Source organism: Candida tropicalis (assembly GCF_000006335.3).
Source record: "Candida tropicalis MYA-3404 genomic scaffold supercont3.2, whole genome shotgun sequence".
NCBI lineage: Eukaryota > Fungi > Ascomycota > Pichiomycetes > Serinales > Debaryomycetaceae > Candida > Candida tropicalis.
In genome coordinates, this window is record NW_003020049.1 from 1,733,856 (window position 1) to 1,757,880 (window position 24,025).

General features: G+C 32.2%; 13 protein-coding genes across 13 annotated transcripts; 6 read left to right on the top strand and 7 right to left on the bottom strand. All coding sequences in view use genetic code 12, as the record gives it.

The window, feature by feature from the left end:
* Positions 1–104: 104 nt before the first annotated feature.
* On the top strand, positions 105–1,139 carry CTRG_01888 (uncharacterized protein; the record flags this gene model as incomplete). The annotated part of the gene is made up of 1 exon (XM_002547535.1): positions 105–1,139. One exon carries the CDS (start codon positions 105–107, stop codon positions 1,137–1,139), a length of 1,035 nt encoding a protein of 344 aa, XP_002547581.1.
* A 415-nt stretch (positions 1,140–1,554) lies between these two features.
* Positions 1,555–2,571, top strand: GRE2 (Gre2p; the record flags this gene model as incomplete). The annotated part of the gene is made up of 1 exon (XM_002547536.1): positions 1,555–2,571. The coding sequence occupies one exon, from the start codon at positions 1,555–1,557 to the stop codon at positions 2,569–2,571; it is 1,017 nt and encodes a 338-aa protein (XP_002547582.1).
* Positions 2,572–4,011: 1,440 nt separating this feature from the next.
* Positions 4,012–4,950, top strand: LSP1 (lipid-binding protein; the record flags this gene model as incomplete). Its single annotated transcript, XM_002547537.1, has 1 exon — positions 4,012–4,950. One exon carries the CDS (start codon positions 4,012–4,014, stop codon positions 4,948–4,950), a length of 939 nt encoding a protein of 312 aa, XP_002547583.1.
* Positions 4,951–7,202: 2,252 nt separating this feature from the next.
* On the top strand, positions 7,203–9,482 carry CTRG_01891 (uncharacterized protein; the record flags this gene model as incomplete). The annotated part of the gene is made up of 1 exon (XM_002547538.1): positions 7,203–9,482. The coding sequence occupies one exon, from the start codon at positions 7,203–7,205 to the stop codon at positions 9,480–9,482; it is 2,280 nt and encodes a 759-aa protein (XP_002547584.1).
* A 134-nt stretch (positions 9,483–9,616) lies between these two features.
* On the bottom strand, positions 9,617–10,234 carry CTRG_01892 (uncharacterized protein; the record flags this gene model as incomplete). Its single annotated transcript, XM_002547539.1, has 1 exon — positions 9,617–10,234. The coding sequence occupies one exon, from the start codon at positions 10,232–10,234 to the stop codon at positions 9,617–9,619; it is 618 nt and encodes a 205-aa protein (XP_002547585.1).
* A 161-nt stretch (positions 10,235–10,395) lies between these two features.
* Positions 10,396–11,562, bottom strand: CTRG_01893 (uncharacterized protein; the record flags this gene model as incomplete). Its single annotated transcript, XM_002547540.1, has 1 exon — positions 10,396–11,562. One exon carries the CDS (start codon positions 11,560–11,562, stop codon positions 10,396–10,398), a length of 1,167 nt encoding a protein of 388 aa, XP_002547586.1.
* A 424-nt stretch (positions 11,563–11,986) lies between these two features.
* CTRG_01894 (uncharacterized protein) lies at positions 11,987–13,060 on the top strand (the record flags this gene model as incomplete). Its single annotated transcript, XM_002547541.1, has 1 exon — positions 11,987–13,060. One exon carries the CDS (start codon positions 11,987–11,989, stop codon positions 13,058–13,060), a length of 1,074 nt encoding a protein of 357 aa, XP_002547587.1.
* A 24-nt stretch (positions 13,061–13,084) lies between these two features.
* On the bottom strand, positions 13,085–14,626 carry CTRG_01895 (ubiquitin-protein ligase; the record flags this gene model as incomplete). Its single annotated transcript, XM_002547542.1, has 1 exon — positions 13,085–14,626. One exon carries the CDS (start codon positions 14,624–14,626, stop codon positions 13,085–13,087), a length of 1,542 nt encoding a protein of 513 aa, XP_002547588.1.
* A 261-nt stretch (positions 14,627–14,887) lies between these two features.
* Positions 14,888–15,247, top strand: CTRG_01896 (U2 snRNP complex subunit; the record flags this gene model as incomplete). The annotated part of the gene is made up of 1 exon (XM_002547543.1): positions 14,888–15,247. The coding sequence occupies one exon, from the start codon at positions 14,888–14,890 to the stop codon at positions 15,245–15,247; it is 360 nt and encodes a 119-aa protein (XP_002547589.1).
* Positions 15,248–15,310: 63 nt separating this feature from the next.
* Positions 15,311–16,075, bottom strand: CTRG_01897 (uncharacterized protein; the record flags this gene model as incomplete). Its single annotated transcript, XM_002547544.1, has 1 exon — positions 15,311–16,075. One exon carries the CDS (start codon positions 16,073–16,075, stop codon positions 15,311–15,313), a length of 765 nt encoding a protein of 254 aa, XP_002547590.1.
* A 1,537-nt stretch (positions 16,076–17,612) lies between these two features.
* RPL11 (60S ribosomal protein uL5) lies at positions 17,613–18,113 on the bottom strand (the record flags this gene model as incomplete). Its single annotated transcript, XM_002547545.1, has 1 exon — positions 17,613–18,113. The coding sequence occupies one exon, from the start codon at positions 18,111–18,113 to the stop codon at positions 17,613–17,615; it is 501 nt and encodes a 166-aa protein (XP_002547591.1).
* A 665-nt stretch (positions 18,114–18,778) lies between these two features.
* On the bottom strand, positions 18,779–19,633 carry PRE2 (proteasome core particle subunit beta 5; the record flags this gene model as incomplete). Its single annotated transcript, XM_002547546.1, has 1 exon — positions 18,779–19,633. One exon carries the CDS (start codon positions 19,631–19,633, stop codon positions 18,779–18,781), a length of 855 nt encoding a protein of 284 aa, XP_002547592.1.
* Positions 19,634–19,967: 334 nt separating this feature from the next.
* On the bottom strand, positions 19,968–23,681 carry FHL1 (Fhl1p; the record flags this gene model as incomplete). Its single annotated transcript, XM_002547547.1, has 1 exon — positions 19,968–23,681. One exon carries the CDS (start codon positions 23,679–23,681, stop codon positions 19,968–19,970), a length of 3,714 nt encoding a protein of 1,237 aa, XP_002547593.1.
* Between the last annotated feature and the right edge of the window lie 344 nt (positions 23,682–24,025).

The window sequence follows — 24,025 nt, forward strand, 5'->3', positions numbered from 1 at the left end:
TAATTCTCCACAATATATAAACCATGAATGTGATAAATGAAAAGACAAAAAAAAAAATCTAGCGGATAGGTAAACATTTCTTTCTTTTCAACAACCCATAGATTATGCCAGTAGTGACTGTGTTTGTATCCGGTGCTTCAGGATTTATTGCTCAAGAATTAATCAAACAATTAATTGCAAAGAACTACCATGTCGTTGGATCAGTTAGATCTCCACAAAAAGGTGATTCATTAAAAGATTACTTAAAATCAGCAGGCTTAAAATCTGATAATTTTAGTTATGAAGTCGTTAAAGATATTGCTGTTGAATGTGCATTTGATGAAGCATTGAAGAAACATCCAGAAGTTACAGTTTTCTTACATACTGCATCTCCATTTCATTTTAGAGCCAAAGATATTGAAAATGAAATGTTAATCCCTGCAATTAATGGTACTACAAATGCATTAAAAGCAATAGTTAAATATGGACCACAAATTAAACATGTCGTGGTAACATCATCAGTAGTAGCTGTGGGAAAATATGGGAAATATGCTGGTGCTAATGATAAATTTAATGAAACTGATTGGAATCCAATTGATTATGAAACGAGTAAGAAAAATCCATTTTATGGATATTTTGGATCAAAGAAATTTGCTGAAAAGTCAGCTTGGGAATTTATCAATACTGAAAAACCAAATTTTAAATTATCGACGGTTAATCCTGCTATGGTTTTGGGACCACAAGCTTTCCCTATTACTTCAACAAGAGAATTAAATACATCTTCTGAAGAAATCAATAGTTTGTTAAAGTTAAAACCTGGAGATAAAATAAATTCACTTGAAGGGACATATATTGATGTGAGAGATGTTGCAAGAGCACATATAGTAGCATTTGAAAATGATGATGCAAAGGGGAAAAGATTATTACTTGTTGCTGAAATGTATAATGGATATGATTTATTAGATATCGTTAATAAGAATTTCCCACAATTGAATTTACCTAAAGGTGATTCATCAAAGGGAATCACCGGAAAGGTGGATAAATGGAATACTAAAGCTACCAAGAAAATCTTGGAATTTGAATATATTGGGCTTGAAAGAAGTGTTGTTGACTCGGTTAAACAAATTCTTGACACCAAAAGTGGTAGTTCTAAGTTATAGAGAATAGTATCTGGTTGATAAACAGGTCTAATTCTTGGAAATATATACTGAATAGAAATGATCATTTGCAGTGTTCAAGAATTCTTTCATTGGTTGCAAAATTTTTCTTATACAATTAGTCACTTTTACTAAGCACTCATCACTGCCCAAGCATGGATTATTGATTAATGGCATCAATATTGCTCTCGGTAGACTACAATTGGTTGCAATTGATGATTAGTAATTCACCTGGTTTATACACGTACCCCGATCTTCCTTACATTTTTTTTTTTATTTATTTTTTGTCGACCTCCCTGTCGTATCGCAATCCCCCGCAGAAAACCAATATAAAAAAGTCCACTGATTTCCTTAGCCTTCTATAGACTTTTTTATTTTTCACTTACACTTATTTAACATTACAACTTTCAATTGTATCATGTCAACTACTGTTTTTGTTTCAGGAGCAACTGGATTCATTGCTCAAAATATCATAAAAGAATTATTATCCAAGGATTATAAAGTCATTGGAAGTGTTAGATCTGAAAAAAAGGGGCAAGATTTGGAAAAGTTGATCAATTCTTCAAATTTCAAATATACCATTGTACCAGAAATAGGAACACCAGGAGCATTTGATGAAACTTTAAAAGAAAATCCAGAAATCAAAGTTGTTTTACATACTGCAAGTCCAGTATTTTTCACTTCTGATGATGTTAAGAAAGAAATCTTGGATCCAGCTGTTGAAGGTACTAAGAATGTATTAGTCGCTGTTCAGAAATATGGTACTAATGTTGAAAGATTTGTTTATACTTCAAGTACAGTTTGTGTTCTTCCATTTGGTACCGGTCAATCACCTAAAGAAGCTAGAGTTTTCACTGAAGAAGATTTTAATCCAATTACTGAAGAGCAAGGTGTTGCAAATGCATTTGCTGCTTATAGTGCTGGGAAAACATTTGCTGAAAAAGAAGTTTGGAAATTTATGGAAACTGAAAAACCCAAATTTAAAGTATCATTTGTACTTCCACTGTTTGTATTTGGACCGCAAGCATATAAAGTGGATGATAACACGAAATTAAATTTTACATCAGGTATAATTAAGTCATTATTACAAATGAAGCCAGATGATGAAATTCCAGAAAATTTAGGATACTTTATTGACGTTAGAGATGTTGCAAAAGCTCATTTAGTTGCATTTGAAAAGGATGAAGCGATTAATCAAAGATTATTATTAACTAATGAAAGATTCACCAATGAATTAATTGCACATATAATTAGTTCTAATTTCCCACAACTTAATATTCCAAAAGGAGATGTTGTTAAAAGTGAAGAACAACTTCAAAACGATTGTTGGACAACAGATACTTCTAAAACGGAAGCAATACTTGGATTTAAATATATTGGTTTAGATGATTCTATTATTGATTCGGTTGAACTGTTGCTTGATAGTTCTGAATAGAGTTTGAATAAGATGTGTTGCAAAATATGTATTTTTTTTAATGCAAATCTTAAATGATACATAATTGGTTGTAAATGCGTAGATTATGGTGGGGGAATAGCGGAGAGTGGTAATTTCAACCTGAAACAATTTAGAAAACTAAATCTCCGTGGTTGCCTCAAGATCACCCCCACCCTCGGCGTACACACACTCAATGAAATATAGTATTTATTCATCTCTTTTAATACTAACCTATTAAACGCATACGCGTGTCTAATAGTGATAATGGTTATACTTTTGATGAGATACCTAATGGTTTTACGTTTTGTATTGCCTAATTGGGTGAAATTAATTACAATTGGTTCAAATATCCGGAGATGCCTGGGAAATTAATGATTGTGCACGTGCACACGACTATAGAAATTAGATCAAAGGGTATAGAATCAAAATCAAAAGTGCAACAGTTTTGTGTGAGATTGAAAATTAAACCCAGTTCACAATTGTTTCGGGCTGTCTTTTGATTTTAGTAAAAAACTACAAATAGGAGTTGTAACTAAACATCAAAAAATAATGTATGTGTACCACGTGATCTTGTGATTGTTGAGTTCACAATTTGATTAAATAAATAAAATATTTTATTAATAAATTGCCGATCTTGAATAATGGATCATGTGGTGGTGGTGGTTATTTGAAATTGATTACTGTGGGCATTACAATGATGGTTGCTGGTTGGTTGTATAAAAAAAAAAATGAAAAGGCGGCTTTAACAAAGCGAAAAAAAAAGAAAGATGAAATTTTCCTCGAAGAAAACGAGGGACGTAAAATAAAAACTATAGAGAAAAAATTTCTTTTTGTAAGGCTTCAAATTTTGGGCACAGGGCACACGACCAGCCATTACACGTCGACAATTTTTTTTTTTTCTTATCAATTTGGTTGTAAAATTAATACAATAGCCCTCCCCCCATGTACCAATTTAAATCATTGTTCAAGGATATCCAAACCGTATTGAAATGTGGTCGAAACAACAATTTGATTGAGTAGTGTTATACTGAGACCAATGTGTGAGAGTCAGGTGGAGTGCTCGATATCTGATCATTCCCCCAAATTCTGCGTATTTGATTGATCATTCCAAAATTAGTTGTAAAGATTTATTTGGGTTGCTCGCAATTTTGTCGCTGTTGTCTAAAAATGTATAGCAATTTTTTCACTTTTTGTTTTTTTTGTTTCTTTCGTTCTCTGTGTTTTGTTCTGTGTTGCCCAATTCTCATTTCTCATTGTCGTCATTTACTTTCTTCCAAGGACAGCCTTTTTTTTTCTTCCAATCGATTTTCAACTCCTCCTCCTCCTCCTTTTTTTTCCATATATTTTTTTTTTCTTTTCCTTCTTCTTCTTCTTCTTCTTCTTTTTTTTTTCTTCTTTTTTGACAACCAAAAGTATTGAATTCAATAATATCAATTAAACATGCATAGAACATATTCTTTAAGATCTGCTAGAGCTCCAACTGCTTCTCAATTACAAGCTCCACCTCCACCACCATCTTCTACCAAATCAAAATTCTTTGGTAAAGGTTCCATCAGTCATTCTTTCCGTAAAGCTACTGCTGGTGCCACTGGCCCAGAATTGTCTCGTCAATTGGCCATTTTGATTAAAATGGAAAAAAACTTGATGAGATCTATTGAAATCACTTCTAGAGAAAGAAAAGATGTTGCCAAACAATTGTCTCTTTGGGGTGAAACCAATGAAGATGATATCTCTGATATCACTGATAAATTGGGTGTTTTAATCTTTGAAATTGGTGAATTGGAAGATCAATTCATTGATAGATATGATCAATATAGAATCACTTTAAAATCCATTAGAGACATTGAAGGTTCTGTTCAACCAAGTAGAGAAAGAAAACAAAAAATTACCGACCAAATTGCTTACTTGAAATACAAGGACCCACAATCTCCAAAAATCAATGTTTTAGAACAAGAATTGGTTAGAGCTGAAGCTGAATCTTTGGTTGCTGAAGCTCAATTGAGTAACATCACTAGAGAAAAATTAAAGACTGCTTTCAACTATCAATTTGATTCTATGAGAGAACATTCTGAAAAGATTGCTTTGATTGCTGGTTACGGTAAAGCTTTGTTAGAATTATTGGATGAAAGTCCAGTTACTCCAGGTGAAACCAGACCAGCTTACGATGGTTACGAAGCTTCTAAACAAATCATTATTGATGCTGAAAATGCTTTGGCTTCATGGACTTTTGATTCTGCTGTTGTTCGTCCAACTTTGTCCTTGGCTGCTCATGAAGATGAAGAAGATGCTTACCTTGATGATGAATTGGCTGATGAAGCTGAAAATTTGAGAATTGCTGAAAAAGATTTCGAAGAAGTTGAAGCTCATGTTGCTAACTAAATGAGGATGTAAACCCACAAGAGAAAGTGTTTTTGTTTAAGAAAAAAAAAAAAAAAAGAAAAAGAATATGAAAAATTGAATAAACGAATTTTATCCAGTTGTTTTATTCTCATCTATTTTTTTTTGAATATATCGTTATTAAAACTAAAATAAAAAAATTATGAGAAAAGTATTGATTTTTGATTGATTTATTGTTCATTCTTTTTTTTTATTATTATTCTTAAATTGTTATCATTACTATTATTGTTAATTATATGAGTTGTATTTTTTTTTTGTTTTGTTTGTTTCATTTCATTTTATCTAATTCTTCGACTTTATTGTTGTTTGTTTAATTACTTGTATAGCTCTTTGTCTTTTATATAAGTGATTTTTTTTTATATTGTATCTAAGTTATTTTTTTTTTTTTTTACTTTTTGTTTTATGTATATATACGTATATTATATTTTACAATTTGATGACCCTGAATTGTGGAGAACTATCAATTGGTACACATCCTCATCATCCATCATGATCTTTATTATCGTTATCGATGATATTGTTGAAAATTGATTACTTTACTGGGCTAGAAATTTAGATGTGATACAATCATTCGAGTGAGCAAAGTGACTCGATCTGGTTCTATATTTGGCTTTTCCGGTGGCGTGTTTTTGTGAATTTGTTCGGATTTCCTCATCAGCAAAGAATAATCCGCCAGAAAAGGAATAATTCTTCTCTGAAACGAGTTAGAGTCGTGTGAAAATGATCAATTGCATCACGTGCATGAAATATCTTCAGAGTTAGAAGAAAACAAGAAAATCATTTTCATTGACAAGTAAGATGAAAATTGAAACATGGAGATGGTGATAGAAAATAAAGTATTGGATGTACGATATTAAAGTATAAGATAGTTAGACGAGTTAAGCTAAGTTACGAAGAGCAAGACGATACTGTGTGGATTGAAACAAACAAGAAACAATATAAATCATAAATTAAAGTTTTTACTTTCTTCTATTATATTTATTCTTTTACATGATAATATTTCTTTTCTTCTTGTTCTTGTTCTTCTTTTACCCTTTTTCACTCGGATTAAGGTTCGAATTCGATGGTTCATAATGATAGGATATAGAAAAATACAAATCCATCATGGAAAGAAAGAAAGAATAGCTTTGTAACAATAACACAAAAAACGCGTAAGAAGTACAGATAGTGGGAGAATAGTTTTTCCATTTAAATAATCTTTAATACTGTTACATTTACTCGTTTTGCTCTCTCTCTCTAAAGAATATTATTTAATTCTGTTATCGGGGATTCGAATTCAACTAAGGCGACTCCTTGATATTTACAGTTGTATTATCCTACAAGAGGTTTACAATTTATGTTTGATTCCTTAACTTTTTGTCCCCTACACTTACGCGATTTCAAGTGATGATGATGATGAAATTTTCATTTCTGTGTTTTCTTAGTCTTTTTCGTCCCCTTTCTCTATTTGAATATAAAGTATCGGATGGCAGTGCTACTTCATGACTACTTTGTAATACCTTAAGGGCTCTCTCTCACTTGTTGTGTAGTCTCTCTTTCTGCTACCACCTTCTCATTTGATAAATCACGATGTAACGGTATAATTTTACCCACCTCTCTTTATCTCTGTCTACACTTGGCACGACTGAGTCCCAATCTCTCAATATCTGCTACCTAAATTGTACTGTTGTATTGGTGAAGTGGTTCCTGGTTGTAATGTGATGATTCGAAATATTCTTCCGCATTATAAATGACACAAACCGGAAAACCCGAAATCAAAACAAAGGAAAAAAAAAAATTTCATTTGTTTACATTTTGTGGTGTTTTTCTCAACTTGCACACGACCTCCATACAAATTGATTTTTTTTTTTTGTTGTTGTTGAAGTTGAAATTGTTTTGTTTACAATTAAACACGCTTCTTTCTTTCTCTCTCTTTCTTTTCCTTTAACTTTCATTGCTTTATCACCAATTTCTAATCCTATTTCTTTTTTTGTTTTGGATTATCTTCTTGCTTGAAGTTACATATTGACACACTTTATCAACTATCAACTATCAGCTATCAGCTATCAGCTATCAACAAGCAAGTATCATTTATATACCAGACAAGATATAAGTTGTGTCGTTCCCTGGCTTGTTTTTTTTCTTTTTTTTTTTCCCCTTTGCAATTGTTGAGTTTTTGATTTGCCCATCCCTAACTTTCTTGTTTGTTTATCTCTTCTTATTCAATCAAATAAACCAAATCATTCTAGTGGGTCATGTCAAGTGAATTCCTACAATCTTCATCGCCTTCTCGTGGTGATGGGGATTCCCATAAAAATGATCATCTGAGTATGAACATTATGATGCCTACTCAAACTCCTTTACATAATAAAATATCAACATCTTCATTCCCACTAACGAAGTCATCTTCAAAGACTCAACAACAGCTTGGACAACAACAAGGTCAACTACCACCACAAGGACAATTTTTTAATGTTACTGCGTCAGCATCTAAATATCTCAATCAACCTTTAAACTTGCTGGGATGGACTCCTTTGATATCTAAAACTTATACCAATGAACAAATCTTGTCATTCAATTCAACTCCAAATAAATTATTACTCCAAACTTCAAATTCTACAAATAATAACAATAGTATGAACAATGTATCAGGAGTTAATGATTTGGATTTTCAAGGGTTTGGTTTAACTCCTTTTCTAAACCATAACATAAACGTATTAGGAAGTGCATCATCAATGAATCAATTTAATAGTCTTACACCTTATCATGAGAAAATATTCCATAATTCAAATGATTTTTATATTGATTCTCCAATTAGATTTGGTAATACTAGTACCAATGAGATTCAAGCTATAACTCCTTCAAAATTTAGTCTTAATTCTGTGGCAAATAAGAAAATCTTGCAAGATCCATTGAAAAGTGCAACTAAACGTTCAATTGCTTTACTTGATACACCGCCTCGACAACCTCATAAATTGAGTATTTCTACCAAAGCTGAAAAAGATGATAAAGAAAACGAAACCGATGATGAAAATATAATACCAGGAAAAAACCGAGGCGTTGTTAATGATGAAGACAACGATGAGGATGACTATGACGATGATGACAATGATGCTTTTGATAAAAAAGCACTTTTACAAACTCCATCAAAAGTACTTAAAGATATAACTAATAAACCACCAACTACTCAATTTCAAACTCCAGCAAAACAAAAATTACTTGCTCCTAGTTCACCATCAACTATTATATTATCGAGTCCAACAAAAGGAAGTAGTGTTAAGCCAAAAAAGAGCTTTCTTTCCCGAAAAGAAAATGATTCAACTATGGATATGATGATTAATGGACCTCCAAGTCCAACACCAGCAAAGAATTTACCAATAACACCAGTTATGGGAGTTTTCAATGAAAAGAAACCATCTACTACAACTAAAGGTGAAACTTCAAAGAAACCTCTGACACAACCTACTCAAAAATCTACCCTGAGTCAAAATTCTAGTCAATCAAAATCTACCACCACTACTACTAATAATAATAATAAAAGCAAACCAAAGCCAAAATCTAAGCCAAAGACCAAACAGGCATCCTCATCATCATCCAATAATACTTCAGTTAATGTTGATGATTCTAAACGAAGGGCAGCTAACAAGGCAAAAATGCAAGCAGGCATGAATAAATTTCAAATTGTATTAACTGATGTTCATACTTTGGTAAATTCCAAAAAGAAGAAACCTAAAGATGAACTGAAAAACACAATGGATAAGAAATCTATTAGTAAACAACCATCAAACAATCAACTACATCCACCTTTACAAGTGCCGCCCCAATCATCTTCATCATCATCTGTAGCATCACTGTCACAACAAATACCACCAGTACAATTGAATGCACAACTGTCTAATATGACTGATCATAATATTACCATGAACAGTACAAAAGAACATAGTAGCATCATATCAGGAGGTAACAACACAATGAATACAAGTCATTTGAATATGACCACCGATCATTCATCATTTGAATTAGGTGGTAATTTTGCATCTACACCAAATTCAAAGTTTCTACTAGATAAAATATTTGAAAAAACTTCACCACAAACGAATTATTTTATTCACCAACAACAACAACAACAGCAACAACAAATGGTACAAATGACACAGCAACAACATCAACATCAACAAATGATTCATGCTTTACAACAAGCACAAAGTCAATCACTGCAAGATGGTTCAATGCCACCTCCGATAATTATTTCATCATCAAATAAACAACAACCAATACAATATTTACCACCACAGCAACAACAACAAATGCCAATGATGACAATGACAATGTCTACCCCACAACATCAAGGAATTATAAATTATAATCCTCAATTGTATTCTAGTACTGGAGATAACAATACTTCACCGGATGCATTATATACTTTTGCAACAAATACTAGTACTACACCACAAGGTATTTCAATTTATCATAATACTAATTCCACATTTAACAATCAACAAAGACATCATCCATTTGATGATTCAATAGAGTAGGAACGTTTCTAACTCCCATAGTTTTGTTACTTTGTAATTATGTACAATAAATAAATTTCGAAAATAAATAAATAAAAATTCAAATTTGTTAAACTATATACAGCATGAATATCAAAAAAGCATACATAAGGGAGTTACATATTAGGAGGTAATAATAAAGCCCCAATAACATTTGGTCTTTCAGTAGCTAATAAATCAAATATTTGAGCAGCATTATTAGAATCACTAATTTCTAATTGTATACCTAAATTAGTTAAAATTTTTCTATTTTCAATACTTAACATTCGACTTTTTTTACCTAATCCAATAACTAAAATTTCAGGTTTTGGATGAATTAATTCAAATATTTTCAATAATTCATTATTAAAAGTAACATACCAATCATTTTCAATATTAACTGATTGATTTTCTTCATTTAATTCAATTTCAAAAGTTTCTGAATGAATCAATAATAATCCAATTTTATTACCTTTTAAATCAGGTGATGTGATTAAATAATTATTAGATAAATAAAATCCATTATCTTTAACACTTTCAATATAATTTATTGGTTTATTTGAATACATTAATATATCATTTTTTTTCAATATATCTGCTGGATTTGCTGGTGCTTGAGATTTATTTTGTGGTGGTCTTAAAATTTGTTCTGGTGATGGTCTATGTTTAATTGGTCTACCTGATCCAAATAAACTTAAAATGGGTGATGGTGAACTATGAAGTTGTCTTTGATGTTTAATGAATTGTCGTAACATAACGTTGCTCAATGGTGTAAATAATGATGGTTTTTGATATTTGGGATGTCATATTTTTTTCTTCTACTTCTTTGGCTTTGGCTATGTTATTTGATGCGGGTGAGAGAAAAAAAGAGAGTCCAATTACGTAATACGAAATATATGAATTTATATTGGAGACATCACGTGACTTGTACACAAAGTTTTGATTTTTCATGGTTTAATTTATCAAGAATTGCCATTTTACATTTTTCATAAATATCAACCCTTAAATTCTCTTGATCTAGGTCATTATTGCTACTACTTGAATCACTCTCTGGTTTATTATAATTATTATTATTATTATTCTGGACCGGAATTGGCTTTCTTGGTGATGTTACAGGATTGTACAATTCATCTAATTTAAATCTTGGTATTGATGGTTTTTTACTTAGTTGATTAATAGATTTCTTATGAGATAATTTTGTAGGTGAAGTATTTTGTTGCAAGGTTGGAGAAGATTTATTAAGATTTAAATTTGACATTGATTTTCTTAAAGTTATTGGTTTTTTAGTTGGTGAACTGGGTGGTTGTTGTGATGGTGGTAGTGGTGATGTAGGATTCAAGGAATTTAATTTAATATATTCTTGATAAATTCTTAATAATTGAACATGAAAAGATAATTTAATTAAATAATTTCTAATAATTTGATTTTTTTCATTTATTGTTATCCGTTTTTGATTAATTGAAATTACTGATTTTATTGATTCTAAAGCTATTGAATATCTTTTAGAATATGATACTTTATGTTCAATATAAATATCTGAATTCACTAATATTTGAGCAATTTTATCAATTGATACATCATTTAATGGGAATAATACAAATTTGAAATTTTTCCCATTCATATTTCTATCTTTATAATCTTTAAAATCTGGAAAAATCATAGTGGGATTATTAGTTGATTGTCCTTTTATAGGAGATGAAGGTCGGGATGATAAATTACTAGGATATTCAACAATCATACACATTGAACGGAACTTATTTTTAATAAAATCAACAAGTATTCTATATTCATCATTAAGTAAAATATTTAAAAATTTATCAACATCATAAATTTTATCCAATTTATTAAATGTTGGATCATCATCTACTACCAATTCATTCTTTTTGACAATATATCGAAGTGTTCCATCTTTATTTGGTAATGTTGATAGTTTATCAATTTGTAATCTTTTGAATAGATATAATAAGGATTTAATTTGAAGATTTATTGAATCTTGATTTTGATCATAAGTTGGTATTATACTTGATGATGTGGAGGTAGAAGATGAAGAAGATGAAAATGAAAGTAAATCAAATAATCCCATAATGGAAATGAATAAACTTCCCTGTCTCTGACTAGACTAATAGCCCAATGATTGTAAACTGTTCAAAATCTTATCTTTAATGGTTGATATCAATTGAAGAGAAGGCTGAAAGAGAAGAAAGAAAAAATTTTTTTGTTCTTTGTTATTATTGTACAATGAAGGTTATGTTATATTTTTGATCTCTACCAATTTGGCAACTAAGACAAAAAAAAAAGGAATTTACACTTCGGCCGAAAATTAGCCGAGTTCCGACCTTGGTTCACCCGACCAGCCGAACCAACGACGCAACTCTCCGTCCAACAATCAAACGAACAAGCCGACGACGACAACCAACAAGGAGACAAACAAAAAATCTCAACTCGATTTTAGTTACAACCAACTATCATCACCATCAATACAACTACTACTACTAACTCAATTAATAATGTCTACCCAATCAGGTATTACATCATCGGAAGAATTAACTGAATCTTTTAAATCTTTACCATCATCTTCAGCATTAATTATTAAAATTTCTTCAGATTCAACAAAATTAATTCCTGAAAAAACGATAACTTCAACTTCATTATCAACATTATTTTCAGAATTAAATTCATATATATCAAAAGAATTTCCTGATCCTTCATATATTATTATTAATAATGAAAAAGGAAATGGAAATGATAAAACATTTATTAGTTTCATTCCCGATGTTGCTAAATTAAGATCAAAAATGCTTTATGCTAGTACTAGAAATACAATTATTAATAATTTAAGTAATGGTATAAATCAAAAATTTTCATTTACTGAATTAGATGAATTAACAAATGATTATTATTTAAAATGTTTAAATGATAATAGTAATAATACAAATGAAGGATTATTAACTGAAGATGAAAAAATTTTACAAGGTATTAATAATTTATCAAGTTTTGGAAATCATGGATTTAAAAAAAAATTAGCATCAATGGGAGGTAGTGAAGATTTATCAAATAATCAAGATATTTTATATAAATTTGATAATGAATTAACAAATGCAATTGATAATTTAACTTCAAATGATTATGAAAAATTAATTGTTTTTAATATTGATTTATCTAATGAATTGGTTAAATTACAAAATATCAAATCAAATATTCTGATTAATCAATTAATTCAAACTTTAGAATCTTCAAATGAATCTAAAAGTCCTCAATATTCAATTTATAACTATAATAAAAATGGTAATTTAGCATTTATTTATTCTTGTCCTTCTGGTTCTGCTGTTAAAGATAGAATGATTTATGCTTCCTTTAAAAATAGTTTAATCAATCATTTAAAAGATAAACTTTCAAAATCTGGTTTGACGATTGATAAAAATTTAGAAGTTGGTGATTTAGATGAATTAGAATTAAGTGATTTGCAACCAGAAGAAGAACAACAACAACAAGGTGAAGATTCAGAATCAATTAGTTCTGCTTCTTCTTCCTCTAAAGCTGGGTTGAAATTTAATAAACCAAGGGGTCCAAGACGTAGATAAATGTTATTAACTATTATTTTATACTCATTCTATATACTTGTCAATTATGTCTCGTAATTTTATATCATCACTCTTGAAGAATTCTTCAATTGGTTCAGATTGATTTAAAATATGATTGTATATCTTTCGAGAAATTGTCTTGTTTATTGTAATATAATTCTCCTCACTTGTTATAACATCGGGGTTGTTTTCATTTTTAACTTGTCCTGGTTTATACCTTGGTCTTAGTTTATTTCTTATATGTTTCTGAATTTCAATCTTTTGATCCAATGTTAATTCCTTGACTGATTGTCTTGATTGTATCATTGGGTTCTGTTGTTTTTGTAGTTGAACTTGTCTTGTATAATCATTATCATCACTTGAATACGAAACCAGTTCCATCGGACTATTAGCAGCAGGTGATATAGACATTGGTGAATCACTTGGCATGATATTAGTTGACGGTAGTGGAAATGCATTATTAGGCTGTATTATTGTTTGATGATTGGTTAATGTGATCGGTTTCCTTCCGGGAGTTTTCAATTGATCAATTAATTGAGATATTCGACTAGTCGAATGATTAACCGGTTGATTAACAGGATTGGATGATGATGTTGATGAAGATGAGCCTACTTCAATTGGAGTAACTTTCTTTCTCTTTCTCCTTCTTTTATTCTTGTCACTCTCATTTTCATCTCCCGTTTCGCCACGTTTCTCCGGATGTGTAAAATTACTTCCACCTTCTGCATCCACCAGTGCATATTCTTCATTATCTTTTCTAGCAACATCAAACATTTCCCATGATTGAACTTCTTCCTGCGTCAACTTTGCTCTTTGTTTTTGTTCTCTACGTGAAATAACACCACCATTTATGACCGGGCTATGATAAGGTAAAAAATGCTGTTGCGAATAATTCATTTCCTCTAGTAATACATCGTCATCTTCATATAAGAAATCGACATCTAATTCATCATTATCATTATGAATAACCAAACGATTTCTCTGTTCTTGTCCTCTTCTTTTCATTCTCGAACTATTATCAGTGTAATCAACATTTAAAGGAAAATTATTTTGCATCCTTCTTCTTCGAGCTCTTTGTGGGACGTTAGATTCTTGGTTATAATCACATATCGGACAACACCAACAAATAGACTCATCTATAGTTTCAACTCCTAGACAATTTAAATGAAAATGGCATCCACATTGTTGACAGCTAATCCCATTTCTTGATGTAAAATTGCTACACATATAGCAGGATTCATCATTTAAATCATCTTCAACCACAGGATTTGTTGGTGGTTGTTCGCGAATAATAAATTGCAGGGGAATATCATTTATTGCAGGATTCGGCAATAAACGATCTTGGATAGAAACAGTTTCCAAAATGTTTTGATTATCAGTTATTTCAATCTTATGAAATCTATTCCGACACGTTGGACAACTATTACTAGTTCTTGACCATTGTAATACACATTGATCATGATATCTTTTACTTGGACAACACGGGATTTTACCAACTTTATTGGTTGGTAATATTGATTCAAGGCAAATCAAGCACTCTTCTATCTGGCTACTCTCTTCATTCATTTTTATATTTTGACAAATTATTGTGTTGGTTAGGTTGTAAAATTGTGGATTTTATGGATTACTACTGAAGGGCAAAAAAAAGAGACCAATAGTACACAATAGTAAAGAAAAGAAAAGAGAAAGAGAAGAGACAACCAGACAACCAGACAACCAAAAAAAAAAAACTAGTTGCATTTTTTATAATTTCTTTGAATTCTTCATTCGTAACAACAACAACAACAACAACAACAACAACTTCTACTACACGCCACTATCATCATCATGTCACGACATCAATATGATTTAATTCAATGTATGAAACAACCAGGAAAATCAATAGGTCTACTATGTACAAACTGTGATGGGAGATGTCCAATATGCGATTCATTTGTTAAACCAACAGATAAAGTCAAAATTTGTCAAGATTGTTCTCAAGGTCATTTACGTAATAAATGTATATTATGTGCAAATTATTTAGGTGCTAACAATGATGATGGTGTACCTGCTTATTATTGTCTTGAATGTGTTCGTATGGAAAAGCATCGTGAAGGATGTCCTAGAATCATAAATGTTGGGGGAAATAAAACAGATATGATTTATATGAAATCTAAAGAGAAAAATCAAAGTCTACATCATAGATAATACTGGTACATATATAAATAAATATAAAAAATAATACATTCCCATACATTATGTATATATTATTTATAAATTCTTTGCCGTTTCAATAGTAGCTTCTATTGTGGCATTAATATTTTCTTTCCATCTTTCTTCAAGTTCTTGTTGTGCAAGTTGATATTCATTCACTTGTCTTCTTTTTCTTGAATTAGATACATCATCAATCATACTTCTTTTATTATTGATATTTTTGGACAACTCGTTGTTTAATTCATCCAAGCGTGCCAATTCTTGTTGTTGTAAATATTGTAAATCATTTCTGTTCCTTACTAAAAACTCCAAATTTCTTTGCTGTAAATTTGCATGTCCCAAAGTGGTATATAAATTGGTATAATCTATATTACCACTATTACCACTACCACTAACATTACCGTTGTTATTATCTTCTAAAGGAGATGTAATATTAAATTGAGTGTATTTTGACAAATCAACCCCATCATCGTCTTCGTCATCTGATTCCTCTTCATAATCTTGTAAAGTTAAATTCATGATAGAACTTCTTTGATGTAGACTTGAATTTAATGGTAATAATTGATCAACTAAAGGATGTAATGTGTTGGGTATGATATCATTATCTTGTTGTTGTTGCTGCTGCTGTTGTTGTTGCTGTTGTAGTAGTTGAGAATCATCTAGTAGTATGTTTCCATTATGTGTTATACTATTAACATTATTATTAAATTGGTTGGCTAATTCTAATCTTATAAGATTCTCAACATTTGATCTTTCTTCTGGACTTATATTTTCATCGATGTATGGTAGATGTTCCAAAGGTTCTGAGTTTATAGTAACCATTACTTTTTATTTTGTCGATAATGTTGATAATGCAGAATATTTTGTAGGATGAAATTATAAATTATTTATACACCTAAAAACATGTAGTTTTAGTGCTAGTACTAACACAACAATAAATTCTAGACTGTGGGGTTATGAATAAGAAAATATCAATGGTTATATATACATAAATATATATCTACCAGTGGAATGAAAAGGGCAATTAAGAAAGAGGGAAAAAAAAAAAAAATAAAAAACTAACTATCCATACTAAGTTCACTGTTCTCTCTCAACAAATATATAACAAGTGAGAGAAAGAAAAAAAAATTTTAGACTGAAATTGTATTGCGTGCGTGTGAAGGTGGCAATTATTCTTTGTGTGTCTGTGTGCTCTACATTCGGTTAATAAGACTAACCAACTGACTAAAAGATAACGTTCTACACAGATTGATTGATATTGTACTCTTTATGAAGAACCAATAAAAAACCGGTGTTTCAACTTAAAGCTTACTACTTCTCCAAAAAAAAAAAAAAATGTACAAAAAGTGGAGTTTAATTCTTTCCTACTAAATATGTGGCTCGTTTCATCTTGGTATATCTTTGAAAGTGTTGGAGGAACTAACCCCTGTAACGGTCTAATGAATATCAAGATAAGTTTTCCACTTTCAATGTGGAGTATATTGATATCATAGTATATTAGTAATTAAATTAAAACTCGTAATTCATTCTTCTTCGTCTTCTTCTTCTTCTTCCCCCAAGGCTTTTCTTTGCTATTCGCAATATTTTGAGACAATTCCGCTTATTTTTTTTCGCCTTGTAACCATTGCCATTTGATTCCTTGGCCCACCAATTCAAAATGACATATTCCCCCGTTTTGGAATATAGTCCGTCCGTGTTGGTTCTAGAACAACGTACGCAACCATCAACCTTGGTGGCTGTATATGTCTTCATATTACCTCAAGTAAGTAATCGGCGTTTACGCTGCTAAATCCCTCTTATCATGTGGCTCCAAAAAAAGAAACAAGGAAATTAGATTGTATGTAAGTGCGCCTTTTCTTTTTTTTCCCAATTGTCTTTTATTACTGATTTGAGTGGGGGGGAGTTGTGAGTTTCTACCATCATTGCTATTGTTTTACTTCCAATTGTGATCACCGCAAGCACAGAGTACTTCAACCATGCCATTCGGGTCAATTGTTCAACACATTGCGCAGTCGCGTGGTTTAATGTACTCTTTAAATGCCGTAAGATAAATGCCCATAACGTCCACTAAGATAGCGGAATTATTAAACAAATGCAACTTTGATAGAACACAACTTCTGATGCCATAGATAGATTTTTTTGCCTATTGTCGTATTTGCTTCCATATCATGACAAGGCATTTATCCGGTTTTGCAAAAAAAAAAAAAAATCTTTTTCACGTGACTAGTATCACATGGTATGTTACATATGCGTACACTTCCCAATCATTGGAAAATCTCTACAATAATCAATCAATGAACCTCTGAAATGATTAATAAATTTTTATTATTTTAATATACACAAACTTAATACATTAAATTTATTTTTCCAAAACTTCAGCATCGTATCTAGTCTTGAACCATTGGATGGTATCTTCTTTGTTGGTTTTGTGGGAGTTACCAATAGTAGATCTAGCTCTCTTTCTTCTGGTGATTCTGGCACCAGCTCTACCCATAACAACGTAGAAATCCATACCGTAAATACCGATAGCTGGGTCATATTTGATACCCAAATCAATGTGTTCGTCAATACCGAAACCAAAGTTACCAGTGGCAGAGAAGTTTCTGGCTTTCAATTGATATTCTTTAACTTTCAAACCTCTTTCCAAGATTTCTTCAGCTTTTGGACCTCTGACGGTAACGTGAACAGAAATCTTTTCGTTTCTTCTGATACCGAAAGTTCTGACAGTGTATCTAGCTTTAGATTGAACTGGAGTTTGACCAGATAATTGTTCTAAAACTTTGGAGGCTCTGGTTAATCTATCACCGGATTCACCAACACAAATGTTTAAAACTAATTTTTCAATACGCAATTCACGCATAACATTTTGGGATTTGTCAGACTATTAAAAGAATAAAGTTAGTATTAATTGGTTCTTTATTGAATTTGGATATGAATTGGATCAAAAACATTTCACAGGTATCTCTTGAACAACTTTTAGAAATTTCTGGTTTAAGTAGATTCTTTCGATTTTTCACTTTCCAAAGGCATTTGCTTTGACTATTGTCATTCTTTCCAAATATAGCCCATGTCATAAATCAACTATTTCTATCTTGCTCTATTCTCTCCAATTATCCATATCTTCATTATCTATCTCTAAACATACCATCTTTGGCAGTTACTGTATATGGTCTTCTTAGAATGAAACTATTGAAACTTTCCAAAAAGAATTTTTCTCTATACTAAGAAAATTGTCAGTACAGTGTGTGTGTGCGATAGAAAGTGCGTGTGAGTCGCGCAATACTCTACTCCTAGTACAAAAAAAATCTTGCACTCACCAATATAAAAAAATTGGTTATACACGACTTTAAGTGCAGGAGATGGTTTTCAATCACGTGTAAACAATTAGGGCTATTTAGAAGCCCTAATTGTTTTGCAACACAAAATTCATCCATAACATACAAGCCTTTTATCATTTTTAATTTATCAATTCCTTATAATATGATTTTTTCCTTGTATTATCTATCTAACAAAAGTATTTACTGCCTATCCATCAACGTTAACAAAAGATTGTTCTTTTTCTTTGATTTCCCAGAAAAGATCACCGACGTTATAGTTACCATGATAAGTCCAACCTTGTTCAGTAACATGGTACAAGTTAATAGAACCACCGGAATAAGCGTCTCTATGAGTGGCAGCCAATATACTTCTCTTACCTAAATACAAAGCTTCTTCAACAGTTAAATCCCATTTATATTCGGTATCCAATACCCCATATGCAAAAGTTTGACCAGAACCAACACAAAATACATCACCTTTTAATCTGGTACCATCACTATCAACATAATAAATAGTTGGACCTTCTTTAGCAGTATGACCACAAACCATAGTACCCATACTTAATCCCATACCTTTATATTGATAAACTAAATTACTTAAAATTTTAGAAGCAGCAGCAACTGAAATTCTTTCCTTTTCTCTTAATTCATGTAATCTACATTGTGTACCTAACCAAGTTTCCCAATATTGACAATCAGCAGCACCACCAGCCATAGTACCTAACAAAAATGGATTAATTCGAATAACTTTATTAACTGTTTGTGAAGCAATCCAATTTCCTGCAGTAGCTCGAGAATCAACAGCTACAATAATTCCTCCTTGAAATCTAAATGCTAATGTAGTTGTACCATGAGCAATTTTAATCTTACAATCTGGATTAGCTGAATCATCAGTATGAGCACGTAAAAATTCAGTTGGTTGAGAAATTGGTGGAACTGCAATTGATGGTGCTAATTCTAATTGAGATGCTGATGTTGGTGTACGTGATTCATTAACAGAATTTAATTCTTTAAGAATATCATTGTTTTGGGAATGTGAAAATCTTTGAGCAATACTATTCATCCTAATTGAATTATATCTTTATGTCGAAGTTTATGATGATAAGTAATGTAATTGATGTAGTAAGAAGAAGTAAATAAAGATAGTCGTGATTATTGACCCTTATTGTTATTTATCGTTCAAGCGATATTTCTCAGTGTTCTGTTTTTGTCGTTGTTGCCACTCATTTTTCTTTTGGTAATAAAGTCGTGTGAGAAAGCACAAAAATAGATCGAATACTTAAAAAAAAAGAAAAAATAAATCATAGATGCAAAATAAAATACAACTACACATAAATCTTAAATAATAATAATAATAATAATAATACATATTCTATTGATAACCTTTTTCTTTATATTTATTCTGTCTTTTGAATCTTAGTCGCTTTTTCTGAATCATCTGATTCCAATTCTCTCTTAGTACTTTGGAAACTTGGTTTATTTGATAAAAATGTAGGTGCAGCTCTAGAAAATCCACCACCCGCTGCACTTGGTGGTTTTCCAAATGCCAGTGGACGACCTAAAGAAGCACCAGGTTTCAAACCTGGTGGTTTACCAAACAGTGGCCTTGGTAAGTTTGTTGGAGGTGTTGGTTTTGGTTTTTGTACTGGTGCTGGTGCTGGTGCTGGTGCTGGTGCTGGAACAGTAGGGGTTGTTGTTGTTGTTGTTGCAGTAGTAGGCGGTGATTTAATTGTCTCTTTAGTTGATGGTGGTGCTGGTGGTGAAGCAACAACTGCAGCAGTAGGAGATGATTTAGTTGTGGTAGAACTAGCTGGCGGTTGTGGTGCAGGTGACTTTGGTTCTGTTTTAACTACCACTGGTGATGCTGATATTGATGGTGGTGTTGCGGTTGTGGTTGGTATCTTGGCAGGTGTAGTACTTTTCACAGCAGGAGTGACAATTGGTGCTGCTGGTTGTGTGATCTTAGCTGGAACAGGTGCAGTTGTTGATGTTGGTGTAACAACAGGTGCAGAAGCAGGTGCAGGAGCAGGAGTTGATACTTTGCTTATTGAAGTTGTTGATTTACTAGCAGGGGTCGCAGAACGAGACGATGGTCCTGATGAATGGCCCTCGTGCTCTTTAATTGCATTATTCAATGCAATTCCTAGAATTTTACTAACTTGTTGTGGAGCTTGTTCAACCAAATATCCCAATGCATTGTCCCCAGCTCCCCTTTTGGCACCAATACTGTTGACTTGAGCAATGGTGGTTGCCACTGCTTTTGTGATAAGTGATGTAGCAGTAGGTAAATCGTAAGTCAACTTTCTTGCTTTATATAAAGTAAATAATTCTTTTCGCAAATAAACCAATGATTTCTGAGTCCTAGGATCATCCATTGATGGTAATCCCGGCAGAGTTTGTTTTGATGAAGAGGAATTGGTGTTACCTCTAACCGCTGCCAATTGAGCTTTAATCGTTTTTTGACCTCCAGAAGTTCCAGCAGTTGTTCCTGTACCATATCCTTGGTTAGAAGTACCAGTGGCACTACCTGCAACATACTGACCATATTGATTAGATGGAACTCTTGTATTAGGATAAGGCAGTGCAAAGTTTCTCCCAACAATATTATGAGACAACGATTTCTGGGCCTCTAACCTTTGTCGTTGTCTAATCTCTTCTTGTCTCATGGCTTCTGCTTTGGCTCTAGCTTTTGCTAATTCTCTTTGTTTGATTCTAATGTTCTCACGTTCATTGATATACAACTCATCCATGGCATATAACCATTCATTGCCTCTTTTCAGTAACCTCTTGTAGATTTTTGTAAACTTAATACAATGATTGACCGAAAATTGCCATCCATCCGGACAATATTTATAGTAAGGATAAACTTCCCTAATAGCCTCTGTTATCTCACTAATTGTTAACCCATTTCTTGCTGCCTCTGTTTTTAAAACATTGGTAATCATAGTCTGGAAATTGATATTTGGCTTGGAACGATATTGGGTTGGGATTTCATCAGTAGTGTAAACTTTCTTGGATGATTTCTTATGAGGTTCTTTCTTGAGTTTAGGTTTTGGATATTTGGAAGGTTCTTCAATAGTCTTTGGATATGAGAATGTGGCAAGGTATGAAGCATCACTAACAGTTATTGCACGAAGTGGTGGTCGTGAACGAATTGCGGAAGGTTCAGAAGTTATTAATAATACAGGAGCAACCAATTTTGGGGGTGGTTGTCTCGGTGGAATAATTTTGCCAATTTTATCCAATCCATTGATGCGACTATAGATGGATGATGATGCTGGTGGTTGTATAGATGCTGGTTTTCCCATAAGTGGGGCTGAGCGCAAAGGTAATTTTGCCAATGTATTCTTCCTTTGTAACTGTTGCAATTGCTTTTTTCTTTTTTGCTCTTCCAATTGTTTCTTCTTTTCTTCCTTTTCTCTCATTAATCCTTGATTATGTTCGTCAATCAATGGTTCCAACTGCGCAATTTCTTGGTTTAATAGTGACAAACTTGCATCAATGTCTTTAATTTCATCATCAAGTGCATCATGTTCAATTCCTTTGACAAGACGATCAAACTCATGATTATCGTTGTTATTGTTACTGCTGTTGTTATTGTTGTTGTTTTTGGTCGTACTGTTGGTGGCAGTGGTGGTAGTAGTATCAGCGGCTGTACTCTTGTTAGGATCTTCTTCTTCGTCGTCACCATCGTCAATGGCAGACTCATTAAATTCTGCTAATTTCATTAAGCTGTCTTCTAATCCACCCAAATTCTCACTATCTTCATCTAATAAACTTTGAATTTGAGCATCTAATAAATCAGAATTTTCTTCATTGATAGCATCAATTGATGTCACTCCCAAATCCTTCAATAATTCATTGATTTCATCATTAGCTGCTAATGATTTTCTTCTTGCGTTGGATAATCGTCTGATTTTTAGTAGTGAGTTTCTTCTTTGAATGGAATTTTTGCGCGCCGCAGTTGTCGATGTGGTGGTGTTGGTCGGGGTTGGAGTTGTAGTTGTAGTTGGGGTTGGGGTTGATGGTGCTGGTGCTGGTGCTGGAGTTGCGGATATAGCGGAATCAGTTGCCGCTTTGGTAGTTGTAGTGGATGATTTTGGTGATATTGATTTTGCTGTTGCTTGATTAGATGCAGAAGACTTTCGAGATGTAGGTTTAGCCTTCGCTAGTGGTGGTTCAGTTTCAAGTTTTGATTTCGAATCATCAACTGACTTCTTTTTTGGAGATGCTTTAGGGGTAGGGGTTGCTGAGTAAAGATTTGATTTTAAATTGATTGCGTCAGAAGGATTGAATTGTTTCGATGACGATTCGAATTCTCTTTCTTTGTTTGATTCGCTAGATGGTGGAAGTACAAATTGAAATGGAATATCACCAATTTGAATTTTGGTTCCATCCTTCAATGGAACAGTTAATCCTTTTCCAACAAAAACATTATCAACAAATGCCCCATTTCTTCCTAAAATTGTAATTTCAAATCTCTGGGATCCAAAATTATAAAAGATTTTGGCGTGTCTTCTAGAAATCGCCTTTTTGGAAGACAAATGAACATCGACATTTTGTTGTAAAGATTCATCATTAGATTTTCTCCCTAAAACAACTTGTAAAGTTTGTACGAAAAATGTAAAGTTATCAAAATCCAATCTGGCATAGGCAGAAATTCTTGAATTGTCTTCTTCTGAAACGTCCATAATTTTAGTGTCTGAAGTAACTGGCACAAAAGTTGATTTACGCCTTAGTTCCTTCTGGTTTGTCGGTGTTTGTTTTCCATCTGCTGGAAAAAGGTTTGGTGATATTGAAGTACTTGCTGTTTTCGATTCGTCAATTGGAGAAATTAACGGCACTGCTTTAGGATCATCTTCATGAAGTTGTTCTTGTGGTTTATCCTCTGTTTTAACTGTTGATTTTAAGTCCCCAGAAGCAGGTTGAGTTGCATCATCAAATAGTTGATTAATTTCATCTTCGTGACTTAATGTGGAAATAACATTCGGTACCTCAAGTTTAATCTCGGATGTCAAAGTTAAGTCAATGTCTCGAGGTGATTGTAACAAATGTGATGATTCATGAGATTCCCTAAGTGATTTATTGATAGGATCATCTGTACTACTCATATTTGTTGGATATGTAAAATGTTACCTTCGACTCTAACGCTATAATTGTGTTGTTTATATATTTTCTGTTCTTGTTGTTGTTGTTGTTGTTGTTGTTTTTTTTCTTCAATCCGATTTGGTGACTGGGGGAATAGATAAATCAATAAATCATTCAATAACAAAGGGGAAAAAATTTATGACAAGAGCTACTCAAGTAAATGAAAATTGAGAACACGGCTTTTCGGGAGTGATCAAATAGTTTATCAGTTGATTATAGTGTTCGGTACAACTAGTGTAATCTATACTAGGAGATGAGCAGATAAACGTTTTTTTGTTGTGATTTTTCTATAACGAGCGAAAGAAAG